The sequence below is a fragment of the Dermacentor andersoni genome, chromosome 8 (assembly GCF_023375885.2).
Source record: "Dermacentor andersoni chromosome 8, qqDerAnde1_hic_scaffold, whole genome shotgun sequence".
Classification (NCBI taxonomy): domain Eukaryota; kingdom Metazoa; phylum Arthropoda; class Arachnida; order Ixodida; family Ixodidae; genus Dermacentor; species Dermacentor andersoni.
In genome coordinates, this window is record NC_092821.1 from 114943442 (window position 1) to 114959484 (window position 16043).

Below are 16043 nucleotides of genomic sequence, written 5' to 3' on the forward strand. Positions count from 1 at the left end.
AACTATTTGCAAAGTGACTTCGTTCGTTATCGACAATATATTTGCGTGACATTTATATTTACCTGATGTAAAAATTCTCCATGACCTCGTACGGTGTGAGATCGCAGAAAAAAAGTATTTATACTAGAACATTTGAGTGTCGCGACATGCTGCAGGATTACAACAATAATAATTGCGTGTGATAAGATCACATTCAACCACTTGCTTATACGAGATTATTTGCTGATGGGTTTAGCGGCATGTGCGATTTCTTGATAGGGTGGCGCTTTCTGGAGCCTGACATCGCCGCACCGGTGTGAATATTTATTAGGCTTATCGGCCGTGAATACGTGTTGGCAAATCAGTAGCTTTTCGTTGTACCTCGAGACATTCAATGCAGTGTCAAAACTAGCAGTCGTCATCAAATTTTGCGAAAGAAATCGACGCTGAGCGCTCCGAAGGCTTGGACACATGTTTTACGAAGTGAGAGCAATCTGTTCAGGATCGGCATGACACCGAGAATACTGGACGGGTAGATGCACAAATTCCCGGTTGAGCAATATGTCCTTGCTAAAACCCTGTTCCTGACTGCCTGGCTTTCTCTTTCCTACCTTACCCCCTTCGCCGTCCCGCTGGGAAATTGCAGATGCCTGCCGGTTTTTTACTGAATAAGAAGAAGGTACAGTGACCCTGCGCCGTGCATTCAGCCCGTTTTGTCAGCGCTCCGGTGCTCGGCTGTAGTGCTGCATGTCGTGCCTGCATGTGTGCTGGTGTCACGTGGGTGTGCGTGTGTAGATCTAGCGAAGGAAGATAGGTTCGGCCTTCTTCTTCACTGCAGAAGCACCGAAGAAGACAGACGCTCGAGAAGCAGTTGTTCACGGTGGAGAAATACTTATCGTTTGTATATTTTGCACACTTTCTTCTTATACTGCCAGTATTGGTGTGCCAGTTGCTCCGCCACTGTCCTCACCATGAGCCTGCTCGATCATGTTCGTGGAGCATGCGTTTTGTTTCACATGGAGGTTGAAGAGCGAAAGAAAACAACTTTCCTTGACCAGAGAGTAGCACGAACTTACAGAAAGGAAACTCACTGGAGATTCTTGCTTCCCTCGGGAGAATTACAATTTTTCGTTTTGTAAAACTGTGATCACATGGTGGATTTCAACAGAACTGACTGATGCGGTTCAGCAGTGTGTCATTACGCCACTGTCACGCCGTATCAACTTTGCTGGAGCGTTCACAAATGATTTAAGTACAGTTCAGGGCTACGCGGGATACTACCGCAATGTAACATGCACGGTTATCTGCAACCTTTTATCTAGAGAAGACATTGGTGGGTGCGCACTGGAATTTCATGCACGTAGAACGGCCAGATTGACTCAGTGAGGGGAAATAAGGTAATTGTTCTTCGCCACGCTCGAGCACTGTAGCATGCGGTTTGTCCAGCGCACAACAATGCCGTACTGTTGTACCGTGTCATACTTTTGAATTTGCTTGAAGGCTTCGTCCACGCTTGCGCGCTGGCGTCTGCATATTCATGGTAGCGCGCGCGTCTGTGTGTACTTGTGCGCTTTTGTGTGCGTGTGTTTTGGATGACAAGCAGAGTGTACGTTGTGTCGAGTGTTGAACGACGGCCACCGTGAACCAGGCGTTCCAGGATACTTGGTCATTCATTTCGTTTAATTCTCGATTCTCCCACTGGCCCGCTCAGATCAAGTGCATTGACTCCTACGTCCAGCACAGCACTTCGGCTGTCGATACAACCACATGCTTCAACCAAGTGAGTAGCACCGTACTTGTCTATTGGGCACTCCTTAGCACCATGTGACAGAAACAGCGCGCAAAATGCTATCGATGGAGTTAATGAATTTAACGATGGCGTGGAAATTGGCGAGCAACACGCAGTTGTAGTGTCATTCATGGATGACGCCGCATTTCTGCCGTCGAGGCAGGTGTTTGGGCCGAAAGTGGAGCAAGTATGAAACTCTTTTTTATCATACGCCTCAAGCATTAGCTGCCCAGTTAAATTTGAACATATTTCTGCGAAAACCTATTAGGCATCAACGGAATTTTGTGCTACTGTTACACGTTATCTTAGTTTCATGGTTTATCGCAGATTTGTGAGACTCAACATCCACGCAAGAAGCACCTTTGAAACTCGAAGGAAACATTAGTTAAAGTAACTGGAATAGCTGAGTGTTTCTATAGGCATACTCGTTTGATGAAATCTTTGCTTTGTTTCAGGTGTATTTATTCCTTGTCGTAAATGCATGCTCATATTGCTTAACACACGAACTTATTGCTACCTGTCAGTCGTGAAGAATGATTTACATTATCGGAAAATGTGCGATAACTTGGTTACGTGAAAAGGCCATCCCACATTTTCTAATCGCATATACAGAGTGCTCTTATATGTTAACCGTAAGTTGAATGCTAATGTTATACGATTTAAATTATTTGCCATTATTGGATATCAAGAAAGACGCGGCTAAGCTGGCTTTCATTTCTGCATGCCAAAGAGCACTATTTATTTATTTATTTATTTATTTATAGTTTTTTTGGTGTTGTGATCAAGGTACTGCTGCAACTGATAAGCACAGATGACTGTAGCCTTCATTGCTATTGTGCTGCTGTATTACGCGGTGATCGGGTTTACGTGCTCTCTCTCTCCCTGCTTTTTTAATCTTTCCACTTTCTCGGTTCGCCAATGTAGCATTGTATCGAGGCGGATTCTCTGTTCTGGTTAACCCACCTGCCTTTATACTTTCTTTCATATGTCTCTTTTTTTAATCTTTTATAATATTTCCTTAGGCCCTTCAACAGTCACATCTGTGTACCCAGTGTGCCTCATGAAGCTTACATTCAATTACAAGCCGGATTGCTCCAGTTGCTTCTTTTTCTTATTTTCAGATCAAGCAGTTTTGGAGGCAGCTAGCATGGCCTGACCTTAAAGGATCTTACCCTTTCGTCTTCAAAATTCTCGAGGTGGGTGCCCATTCTAGCGAAGAAAATCGCATACACCGCTTCCATTACCTTCGTGAACATCGTCTAGTATCGTAGTATTGGTTACACAACAGAAATTTCGATGCTGCTTTGTACTAAACCTAACCGCGGTTACCCTTAGGGGGACAAGTTTGAATTGTTGTAGGGGCCAAATCATGTGTTATTTCCTTGCCGGTATTTTGTGGAAAGTAAACATGATGACAAGAGTACAGACGACACGGGAACATGTAACGTTAGAACATAGGTCACGAAGACAGACGGCAGGATAACAGACGACTTGATAACAGACGACACGAGATCATAGAGTATGAGATAAAACGGCAAGATGAGAGACGATGCAAGAACACAGAGTATGAAAACAGAACACATGAAAACTGCACAAAGCGAAATTTCATAGTGTTGTCAAACTCTCGAGTCAGATGTTTTGGTGCGGACCAGGCGGCCAGAATTAGTACACAGTCTTTTTTCAAGGTTTCCCTCATTGCAGGTGTAGGTTGAGCTCACTGTCGTGTGCACCTAGACTTTTTTACAACCCCGGCCACGGCGACTGCATTTCGATGGGAACGAATTGCAAAAACACCCGTGTACTTATATTTAAGTGCATGTTAAAAAAACCCAGGTGACCAAAATTAATCTGGAGTCCTCCTCTATGGCTGGCCTCATAATCAGATGGTGGTTTTGGCAAGTAAAGCTCCATAATTAAAAAAATATGTACAGCTTTAGTTAGCCATTGAGCAAACATGTGCCGTTAAGGATTCAAAAGTTCTACTCAGTAGGATAGTGTTTTTTTAAACCTCTCGTTTCTGTAGCGCCTTAGGGCCATGATAGTATATTTAATAGGTATATACGCAAATAAATCGTTGTCACCATTAGCTCTGAGTGTCCTCTTGCTCGATTCAAGCTTCTTCACGAGATTGAATAATTCAGTGAATAACTAAATATTTGATTCATTCTTCCGTTTTAACGAAATAAGAGCTCCAGAATAGTTTTTACCGCCTGTGGTTCCCTAATGTGCAGCTAAATTATTTACGCGATCGTTCTTGCAAATCGGCCTCATCAATATGCAGGAGGCATGAAGCAGAAAGGACATTTGGGCGTAGTTTCTGATTGCGCCGCATTTGGGAATTTTCATATTGCATTTTATTCACTGGGAGTTTATCCTGTTTTTCCAGTGAGACGGAAATGGACGACATTGCTCCGTATTTTTCAGTTGTGTTGCGTGATACTTCAGGTGATTTTGTGACCTGTGTCATTTCTTAGTCAGTGCAAGTTGTGTTAGAGTAAATTCGTCGTTAGGAGGGCATGTTTTAATTTGCAGGTAATTGCAGTATATGCCAGCTGATCTGCATAAATATGCACATTGAGTACACCGCCAATTTGCCAGTGAGGCCATTTGCGACGTGAGACACACTTTGCTTGTGAGGTGAGCGCGATTTGGTAGTTGCAGGTTTAACAGGAAGATTTAGCTCGGGGGCTCCCATCTAAATACACGGGGAAGTACAATTAGTTTTGCTCGGCAACCAGTGCACCGAATTTGATGCAGTTTGCTGCACTTAAAAGAAAAAGTTAGAATCTAGTGACATATGATAACGCATTTTGGATTCAGCTCGTCTCTTTATTAATAAAAATGGGCAAAAATAGCAAACTTTCAAAGCACGATACAATCAAGTTTACAATTTTGTAGCTCAGCAATATAAAAAAAGCGATATGACAATGCCGTAAGTAGCACCGAATAGTACATCTAAAGCGTACAAAATTGCCATATTATGCATGGCTCTGAAATGAACCACTAATACGTGAGCTCGGGGGCTCCCATCTAAATACACGGGGAAGTACAATTAGTTTTGCTCGGCAACCAGTGCACCGAATTTGATGCAGTTTGCTGCACTTAAAAGAAAAAGTTAGAATCTAGTGACATATGATAACGCATTTTGGATTCAGCTCGTCTCTTTATTAATTTATTATTATTAATTTATTATTTATTAGCTGAATTTTTGCAATACCCTTCGAAGCAGTGAAAGAAAGTCAAGTAAGATATCAGTTGACACCAAATTTGTCTGCTTTGGATCCTCTAACGAATGCAGTTTGCAAAACCGGAATATCTGTTCTTGGTCCAGAGCTACAAATTTCGCAAACTTCATGTTTCTATTTTTTCCTACTTAGGAATTTTTAAAAATTTCTTTTCGATATTTCTGGCCTTAAATCGAAATTTCGCTTCAACAGTCACTGGAATATGACGTCTTCTCACAAATGCAACAAATTTCATGAAAGTTGGCCCAGTGGCTATCTTAGAAATGCATTCTTGTGTTCCACATGTACTTGAATAGGCGGCATCGTAGTTGGGCCGACGCTAAAGTTTCGATACTCTTAATACTTTTGGCGATTTGGTAACCCAAGGCAGCACACACACGTACACACACACAAAAAAAAAAGAAGAGAAAGCGAATACCGAAAGGGCACACATGAAGCTGCAGGGATCTGCATGTGTCCTACGACTACAGTGCTAAGCGTGCCATTGTCTCTTGGTTTGCTCTTCGTACTCGTAAGCTACGCATGCCGTTTCTTAGTGGAACTATTGACTACAATTTGTAGGAGCCCAACGGAAAGCCGTATTGCACTTGGTTAAGTTTCAGCGAAAACGAAATAAACGCACACGAAGTGTACTTTATGTGATGGACGTGCCAGGTTGGTGTTTGATTAGAGTGGCGCTACCTTATCTATAGGTCGATGCTGTCCGAGAACTACTCTGTCACTTTATTTCAGGCTGTCTGCGACGGAGCCATGTTCTATGCCAACCTGTGCCACCAGAAACTCCTCAACGCTGGCTACTATGACGAAGAAGGCCAGTTCGACGTCTCTGAAGAGGTTTGTCCACTGGGAGTTCGCAATAGATAGCGAAGAGCTTTGTACGTGTCTTTAAACACTGATGGCGTAAGACGAGTGCTATAATGCGATTGCCCTTTCCGGGTTTTGTGCTTCGTTACCGAAACGATGAGTTGCCACTCCCGTCACAACTTATAACCCAGCTATTAGTAACAGTTGTGGATGTTAAAAGTGGAACGCAATCGAAATAAGTAATTTGTTGCATCGTAGCGGTTGGTATCATTACAAGAAGCCCTATCAGTGGCGGTCCGAGAGAAAAAAAACAACGTTCTTGCATGCGTGCACGCCCCCGGTATATTGAACTTCGCCTTGCCAATCTTTAGTGACATTCCATGCGGTGGTTATGTATTTCTGGGTATGTCGTTTAGTTTCCATTTCTGTATTCATTTCGTGCCTATGTTGATTTGGGCTTTGGCGATGCTCTCTCTTATTACCTGCGTCACCGTACAGCACGGCCTTGATAAATTACATCAGTACGGTTTGTTGCAAGTCATCGTATGCTTTTGTCTACTGGATTAAAAAGGTACTGTCACATGTTTGATAATTTGAAAGCTTTAAAAAGTGGAAATTGGCCATCTTAGTGCTGAATTACAATGAGCACGACTAATTGCTGTTTTAATAAGTCGTGAACATCGTTTTTAATAGATAACGAATAACGAAAGAGACGCAACCGAATTCTTGACTACAATAATCCTCAACAATTTTTAGCAGAAATTTCTTACTGCGCATGATAAGCTGTGATCGGAATCTCAAGCAGATTTTGCACGACAGCGTAAAATTCTATCCTGCGAATTTGGTCCAACCTGACCAACTTCACAGGATAAAAGATTACTCATTACAGTTCCTAAGCTATTGCACATTCGCCATTCGCAGCGGATAGCTACATCTTCTCGTTGTGAACACTTTTTCACTTTGTTCATTTGCGCGCAGCTCGGATGCCTCATCTTTACTTCCATATTTGCAGTTCACGTGTAATTTGCCATCGCCGTTCTCGCTGACAGCTTCCTGCTTAACGCGTTTTGTGCAACAACTGCCGTAGTTGGGCATAGTTCCTGCGTTTGATAGTGTGCTCAGGATGGCAGTTTCTCCAACTACGTCGTCTACAAAGTCTCGTACGCTTCCTTCGCAGCCGTATTTGGCAAAGTCAGCATACGTCTGCTTGTCCTAAGTTGATCTAAGTTTGTCCTACATTGTCGCAACTTTGCTGGGCTTCCGCGCACTTCACTTCGCTATTCGATTATTCCTTTATCCATACTGCTTTCCTTACGAGGTGTAACTGCTGAACAACCTCAGCACACTTTGCTTTCGAGCCAACCAAGCTGTAATCGAATTGCACAGAACGTTTATTTGGCAGCAACGAAACGCCTGTCAACTGTAGGCGACCAGTGGGGCATGCATCACGGTCATCGTTCTCTCTCATTGCGGTTGCAGGTGTGCATCGTGATCAACAACATGGAGTACGTGCGGCGAGCGCTCAAACCGCTCCACGCCGAGCTCGACCTGGAACCCATCATCGCGGCCATCGAGCAGGCCGAGGGAGATCGTGCTGCCGACAAGTGCCGAGCCGCGTTCCAGGCTTTGCTGCACAACGCGGACGAGGACGTCGTCCACAAGATCCTGACCATAATCGCGGGGCTCTCCGAGAAGGTGAGATGCCGAAAGTCTTAAGGGAGGGACACTGAGGGATAATGCTACGCCGTGCTCGATTGAAATGTTTATGCTTCTGCACTGACGAATTCGTCATTCTTTCGCGAGAACAGAGATCTGTAAGTGCGAAGATCACGATGATGGTGCTGATGACTTATTAGCACCCATTTGAAATTGGGCAGTGGCAAGTAGTCGCCTGGACTGCTCGAGCAACTCTGGTAAGCTTTACACGCTTATCAATCTAGCATGTAGTTACCCCAACATCTTAATCCTTTATCTCTTCCTTAAAACCTCTGTGTTTACCTTGTGCAGTTACCTATTCCGGTAGCGGTCCTATCATTTTTTTCCCTGTCTTTTCTTCTGCCGATACTCAAAACGCGTGGGGCGTATATTGGCTGCTGACGGGTTATTGCGTCCATCCGCTTTCAATGCCAGTGGTTCTAGAAGGTGGAAGTCGACTCTCGCGTGGTGAATACTTTCGCATTACATTCAAATGCACTCACTTGTCGATGGAAAAAATCCGCATATCAAACTGAAAAATCGAAGTGAGCTTTTGCACATGTCAGTACTAGCTGATTTTTTTTTGGAGAGTGGCATAGAGGAAGGTCACGGGGAGATTACGTCAGCTCGTTGCTTTTGGCGCGGGTGGCTAAACTTAAGGAGCTCCAGCGGGCCCTTCAGCACAAATTTTTGACGCTATGAAGTGCAAACAGAAAACGATGTCGGCTTCTTGACGAATAATCACTTGACATAGCTCGACTTCATATTTTCTTTGAGTGTTGCTTTCAGTGAGTATGTACCTGAGATTACTGACTTGTAATTCTTTTTTTTGTGGTGAAATGAGGGGTGGAAATTTTCGAAGTCTTTCTGGCCCGATCACCGTTTGTATGAACGTATCACCGTTTTGCAGGAAGTATCCGACATCGATGAAAACAAACAACAAAGGTATTATCAGAAATGTGGGTGCCAGCAATGCTACCGGCTTGTTTTGTCGACTTTTTGTCGCAGATAAAAATAGACGCCCCTGAAATTTCGCGAACCGCCATGCGTCGCATCGCGATGAGGTTGTGTTTCTAGCACTCTGTTTTTAAATCCTGCTGCCTAATGCATATAAACCACCTTGGGCGGCATATGAATGGTCTTTAAATAATGTGTGTTCATTTTTCACGCGAATGTGGCTTTTGCTTAAGTCTGAAGAACCACGTGCTGCTTGCAATGTATTGACTTAGCATTTCGTGAGAAAAATAAAAAAAAAAGCTGTAGAGCTATGTCAAGGGATTATTCGTCATGAAGCCGACATCGTTTTCTGTGAGCACTTCATAGCGTAAAAAATTTGTGCTGAAGGGCTCGCTGGAGCTCCTGAAGTTTAGACACGCGCGCTGAAAGCAACGAGCTGACGTAATCTCCCCGTGACCTTCCTCTATGCCACTCTCCAAAAAAACTTCCATTTTTTTTTGCCAAAGAACTCCGGTGGGCAGCTTTTCTTAAATTTGCCTGCATTTTTTTGTTCAGATGCACGTCGCATAAAATTTTCGCTTCAATGAAAAACTTATAGCAGGGAAGGTTAACGACTACCAGATATATTACAATAGCCTAGATAATTGACTGGAATGCTTGCTTCTGTGAATAAGTTTCGTTGTGTTGGGCAGCAAGGGTTGTTGTGTACGATGTCGTCACAGTGTGCTTCCTTCCAGCGGCTGTCACACAGAAGCATCGCATGCGGAATCGCGACCAGCGCCCTAGATACTTTATTGCCAAGCATTCTTTGCCTACCACTCTCCTTGGTTCCTTGTCGCCTCGTTTCAGTATTCTTCAATAATAATTAAAGAAAATTATTCGTCCAGTCGTGGACTTTGAACCAAGGTCATCTATAACACAATAGCGCGGATGCTCTCCATGCCTGTTCTGGGATCCACGTTATCTTTTTCAGCGTGACAAGACCGCACCTAACCTTACTGATACGTGACGACAGCAAGTTTTTATCTTCGTCATGACGTTACAATGATAGGGTTGACACCATGGGCTCCGGTATTTTGAGTTCAACATTGCTGTCATCAAATTAAAATAGCGGAATTGTTTCCCAACCTTGATACTAGCTAGATGTCGTCCTTTTACGTGCCAGAAAAGTGCGGCACGTCTATACAAATTCGACATATTTGTCTGGACCTTTTTTAAGGAGTTCTCACTCGGTTACATGGAATTATCAGAATTTAGTATGTCGCATTCAGATAAGTCACAAATGACCGACATCCATAAATTTTTTATCGGGTCTGAATGAATGGCTGTGAGCTACTGTTCAACTGTGTGGACACTCCAGGCGCATTTATGCCGTCGCTGTCGGCGTCGCCGTGAGGTTACGTATAAAGTCATTTCGCACAGGCCGCTGCATCTTGAAAGGCATCTGCGACGGCGACATAGCCTGCCGCGCGCTGCATTTTTGTGGCTTAGTTCGCGTTGATGCGACTGGCAGCACGAACGTCAATTCGCTCGCTGCTGCTGCCGCTCTTCCTTACTCCAGCGTTTTGACAGCGAGCTTCCGCGGTCATCGAGTGAGATGTGTTCATATGTTTGCTTGTGCGCGCCTAACACCGTGCTTGTTAATTTAGTTAGTGTGCCTATGCGTACACGTTTATACGGCCGATGAAACTACTATCCATATTTCGTATCCCTCTCTAATAGTTTGCTATCGCAATCGATGCTTGGCCTTCCAGGCGAAACTGTGCCTTTTTTTAATACAAAAGTATTTCTTCGATATGAAACTTCGCATCACACGGATCGGCTGAGAGAGTAAGATATCGCAGATTGCTTGGTGCGCCACGAGCACTTTTAGACGGTTGTCGGGAAGAAAGCGAAAATTAAAAAAAAAAAAATTCTTTGGTTTAACGTACCAAACTCTCGATCGAGAAATGAGGCACGACGTAGTAGCGAATCCCGAATTAGTTTCTACTAACTGCAGTTCTTTTAACTTGCGCTGAATCCACCGTGCGCGAGCGTTTTTTGCATCGCCGAAAAAACATCAATGTAGGAGAGGTCTACGGTCAGGTTGCGACAAATTAAGGTGAGGATGCGAGTGTAGCGCACTGTTTCACTGCAATGCGTGAAACATTGAGTTGCCGCGAAAGACGCATAATTTCTGACGCGGATACTTGCGATGGAGCTTCAGAGAGTTGTCGGCGTCGGCGTCCCGCTTCGGACGTCGTTTTTGCGAGAACTCATTCCGAATCACAACCACGCAGGCCGTCCGCGTGGCGCAGGGGCGTTAGTGAACTAATTGAATTCCTCAAAGTAAGATGCGCCAGAAAAATCGCAAAGTACAACCTAAACACAGCCTAGAGACATGATAGCGTCGGACTGTTATTGGAATACGCCAGGAAACATAATTCTGTTACGCGCATACTCAAACATACATCCACTTTCCAGCGTTTCTACCGTTCATAGAGCGGCCCGCTGCGCTCGGTTCCTTGCGACAGTACCATCCAGATGGCGCTCGCGTCCGTAAATCCGCGACCCGCGCAGGAGGCCGCGTTTCTACCAGAAAGCTCGCCCGCTCGCCTTCGTGCATTGCGTTCGCCGCCAGCGTTTCCCGGTAGCGTATTTCCAACTGCTCGTAGGTACAACGGGGCGTGGAACTTGCGGAGACGACGGACGTTTGCGCGCATGCGCGAATGAGAGCGGGTGCGAGAGAGGAAATGTGGGGAGTTTTGCTCCTTGAAAATACGACTCTGCCTAGGTACTACGGAGGAGTTTCTTGGCGCGCGGTGTATGCGCTTGTCCCTAGGCGTGCCGGCAGAAGTCGCGGGGCGCGGTTGTGCTGAACATAGCATCGCAAGTTGGCGCTCGACGCAATCATATTTAATCGATCATGTTTTTACTAATGAAAACAACGTGTCATTATTTCGCATTATTGGCGGCGCCTCCAGGACACCAAAGCGGCAACGGGGATATCAAAGCTAGAAGCCGGACTGGTCCGTGGGTTGGGGCTCGCAGAGGCCTGCGCATGCCAGGGGAGTATAAGATCGGCTGTCCGCTATCGCGGATAGCCAATGTTTTATGCGAACACCCCCAGGCACGCTTCGGCCTCTGCGGCCCCAACCCACGGGCCGCCCAGCTTCCAGCTTTGATCCCCCCGCTACCGCTTGGGTGCCCCGGAGATCCTGCGCCGCCTGCTTTAATATAACCTCAGGTGCTCTCCTGAGGCCTCCGTTTGCCGGTTACATGTGCCCTCCTGGAGCAGTGCTTGTAAAAAATCCGATCTATCGTCACGACGAAAAAAGCGACCCGCGACTTATAAAACACCAGTCAGAACATTGTCCCTTCAGACACAGCGATCACCAAGCGGCGTCCGCGCCCACTGCCTCACCGCGCGGGCAGCCAGCGGCGGAGCGTATAAACCAACTCGACCGAACTCCGCAATGCCGGCATGTCTAGGGGACAAACGAATACAACGCGCTCTAAGAAACCTCCGTAGTGCCTAGGCTGTCATATATTCAAGGAGCAAAAGCCCCCAGATCTTCTCTCTCGCGCCCGCTCTTACTCGCGCCTGCGCAGAAACGTCGAGCTCCGTCAAAAGTGGCACGCCCCGTTGTACCTACGAGCAATTCTAAATACGCTTCCCGGTAAACATTACGGCTACATAAGCTGCGGTGGCCGGGAAGTGTGAGAAGCAGTCAGGGATCTTTGAAAGCTATCGCGTCCCACTCTTAAAGGCGAAGCTTAGTCGTCCTCCTAACGTTTTTTTTTTTTCATTTGCGAGTCAAATAAGATTTTCATACCGTTTTGTTTAAATCAGGCTACCTATTTCTACTCTCTGCCAGCTTTCATATACCATCTCGTTCTTGCGATTGAAAATAATTGTACACTTTCTCTAAGTGGTAGCACTCACGGTACCCCGTTTGCATTGTCCGAATTTCGAGTTCTTGTTTTTGTTTGCATCAGTATATCAGTAAACAAGAAGATGGTATTGATATTGTTCTAATGTTGTCGAAGACTTGCGAATGCGCTCATGCACTCCGTGTTCGTTGGTACAGCTAACAATATAATCATAAACTGCTTTCCATCAGGGCTTTTCAGTAATGCGTTACTTATCTTCATGTTGGCTCTTTCTACAGATGCGACCCGAGATCAAGAAGTTTCTCTTCCACCTGGCATGGGCACCAGAACGTCTAGATGCTGACAGTGTAAGGCGCACATTTTTTTCTTCTCGCAATTACTGCTTTCGCTCCTGTCATTCATTAATCGAAATGTTTATGGTGAGAGTAAATACATAACTTCTGGAGATGACAAAACAGTTGGAAGTTTTTTATCATATACTCTGCATTCGAATGCTTACACGGCACATTTGTACGATTTTGTACCCTGCAGGGCATAACTTTGCTGCCAACCAGAATCTTCATTATATATACTTGCCTTTAATTTCTTTGTCACTGTGCCACCCGCCCTGTAACTTCTTACCAAGAACGCAACGCCAGTAAACTTTCTACGTATTCCTCATCACAGGAAGGCAGTTGACGCAGGGCGCTGGATACAGCGTTCGAAGATACGCGGAACATTCATGATGATTATTGCTGCATGACATAATTGCAGCCTAAAAAGCGCATAGTCTGTACAAGTGAAAAAGAAAAGAACTTATTTGGATAATCATAACAGGACTCATGCTTCAAAATTAGACGTAATATTTAATTTAGTTATTAATTTTACAGTACTTTTGTCCTTTTAGGCAATGGGCGCGATTTCATGCGTCCGTATACTGTAATAAAGTGTACATGCTTACACTAACGCAGATACACTTACAACTCGATCTAACGAACCCGATTTTACGAAGTTCCCGATCTAACGAACTAATTTCAGTTCCCCAGCAGGCACGCATAGGGTTCAGCGTTATCATCAACCCGAATTAATGAAACTAACTTGGCCGAACTTGATCTAACGAAGTTTTTCCTGAAATAAATGAACAAAAAAAGCGGCAATTTCTTTGCAATTTTGACACAGACGGGTTTTTCTTCTAGCGTGTGTGCTAAAGCTATCGCGTTAAAACATCTAGATGTCCTAGTCAGGGCCCTACCTTTATTTAGACGAGACTACACGCCGCGCCCATGCACAGAACACCGGACTCGACACCGCCTCCTTAGGTTGCTTTCGTTATTCCATAGCTTATGCGACAGATGGTCAGATTAGCGGGACAAACAATGCCGCGGTAGCTTTTGCGTGTCGCAACGTTACAATCTTATATTTAGAAGGACCGAAACATTCCTTTCTTGATTTTACAAACTTCCCGATTTAACGTAATAATTCGAGCGCACTCATTACTTCGTTAAATCGAGTTTCAACTGTATAAAGATACGCTTTTCTAGTGGAGGCAGTATTCGTCTTTTATTGTGTGTGTCTTTTGACCTCAATTGACGTTCCGGCTTTGCTCATGCCTGCAGGAGCATTAACTGTTCTACAGACTTAATCTTCGCGCCATGAAGTGTTTATTTATTTTCACGAAGTAACGAGTTTTTCTGCAATTGCGCACCATTTCGGCGCCCTGTCGACTATGAACGAATTGTGTAATTCCACCCTGCCGTGCTTTGCATACACAGAATAAGCTTAGAGCCGTGGCTTTACGTACGATTTTCGTCTGTCACGAGCGCTTCGTCCGTCGCTGAGCTGGAAAAGCCATTGAAGTGTTTGCAAACACACCACGAAGAAAGCAATGGAGAATCGCGGCCCTAATTTACCCGGCTCCTCAACGGCGATCTATTCCCGTCGCAGGCACTGGGTCCATTAATAGACTACCTGGACAACAACCTACGGACGCTGTACGAGTCTCTGATGAAGGTGAACTTCTATCGAACCTTGGAAGCTGTCTGGAGGGTTGTATTGCAGGAACTGATGCTCACCGCCAGGAACAATCTCGGGGTAAGAACTCGCCGCTGGTCTTTCGCAGCTCCGGTTTGCCGAACGTATTACTTTGCACGCAATGGGGATGATAGTTGCCGACCGTCTTTTCTTTCTCAAAGTGTCGAGTCTGAACCAATTGCATGATGGCGTGTTTCGAACCGGGCTGGTGGCTACCTAATTTGCAGAGGAGCAGTGGTCATTGCAGAGCTAGGCGAGGCTCCACGTGGACCTTGATTAGGGAGGCTAACGATGCGATTGGTATACACTCCCGGCGCCCTCCGTTAAAACGACGGAACCTGACGTCTCCGGAAACAATGGCCTGTGACGTCGTAGACAAGCGACCTGTAGCGCAAGGACGCGACGATGATTAGCTCTTGCGGGACGGAGTGCTGGCTGTCAACTAATTATTGCGACACGCACATTCAGCAGCACATAATAATAACGATCATTTGACAGTGAGAGCTCTGCTTTGTCGGGTTTATTCGTTTGCCGTGCCCCTTCCCGCTGTTATCAACTAAGTTCAACAAGCGCACCTAGTAGCACATTTTATTGATAGATGAATAAATGACATGTTGACAACAACTAACAACGCCGGTTGGGCGCTTTCGCATGAGCAACACTGTAAAATTTCAGAAGTCACAACGACATCACGAAGTTAAAGGAAACAAATTATAAAACTACATTATTTCACACAGAGCACATCCGTTTGGAGGACTTCAACGTGGCGTATCCAAGTATGCAAACACCAGATAGATATGGCTAACGCCGTCCTCACTATATATTGAGCAGAGTTTTTTATTTCATGTAGTGTTAGCCTACTGTATGTGCTCTATTTCACCTGACCTTTTTGTGCCATGTTCCATTTGGTTCCAAGTTCCAGGTGCCATTTTGTGGTCTTATTTCATCTATTGTTTTGTCCTTTAACTTAGTGCATTTATACGAGCGAAACTTCGCTTTAACTTGGCACTAACCCTTTAAGCGGCAAGGTGAGAAGGTCTCTGCATAGAATGTACTTATTGCTCTATTTGTTCATTATCTAGCCTAAATACCAAATGAAATGGGAAAAAGCTTCCGCTCAAATACTAAGCGATATCCAATTGGTCAAAATATTGTAGACCCCGGGGTAAAGGTAAATGTATGGGCTTGTTTTGACAAGGTGAATGCGTGAATTTGAGACGCACCTCTATGGAGATGAAACGGCATGCTTAAACAAAGGAAAGAATTGTAGCATTGGTAAAATTACGACCATCACGTGCACTAAGAAAAGACCGACGAAGCCGTCAGGTTTTGTCGCCAAAACATCTGCCGCAGCTCGCGGTCGACATTCTTGCGAATACCACTTTTGACGAGGTAGAAGATAAATGAACGGAGAGCCACAGACTAATATTTGGATTTGTCTAGCTTTCGCAGTTGGTTTCATTAGGTCAACTGTATTGTTGAGCTGCCGGTTAAATGATCATGATTTAGTGTGACTTACATTTGTGAGTTCAGTTTAGGTTGGAGTGTGTTACTGATGTTTAGATTGGTGTGGCCTTGTAACGGATTGTATTCTATCCGAAAAAGGACCGGAAGGCTCCAACACATTAACGCGCCAACGTCGGCTAATCAAGGTACGTTTTGCCGAAACGTGGCATTTGGTTCTCGCATTT

General features: G+C 44.9%; 1 protein-coding gene across 1 annotated transcript in view; it reads left to right on the forward strand.

Moving 5' to 3' along the window:
* Positions 1–16043, forward strand: part of LOC126529197 (BAI1-associated protein 3-like) — a 515162-nt gene that overhangs the window by 468026 nt on the left and 31093 nt on the right. The window contains exons 21-26 of the mRNA XM_072289849.1: positions 1691–1759; positions 2890–2964; positions 5746–5847; positions 7297–7512; positions 12621–12689; positions 14266–14412. Coding sequence (XP_072145950.1) covers positions 1691–1759; positions 2890–2964; positions 5746–5847; positions 7297–7512; positions 12621–12689; positions 14266–14412 — 678 coding nt within the window. The remainder of the gene's footprint in view (positions 1–1690; positions 1760–2889; positions 2965–5745; positions 5848–7296; positions 7513–12620; positions 12690–14265; positions 14413–16043) is intronic.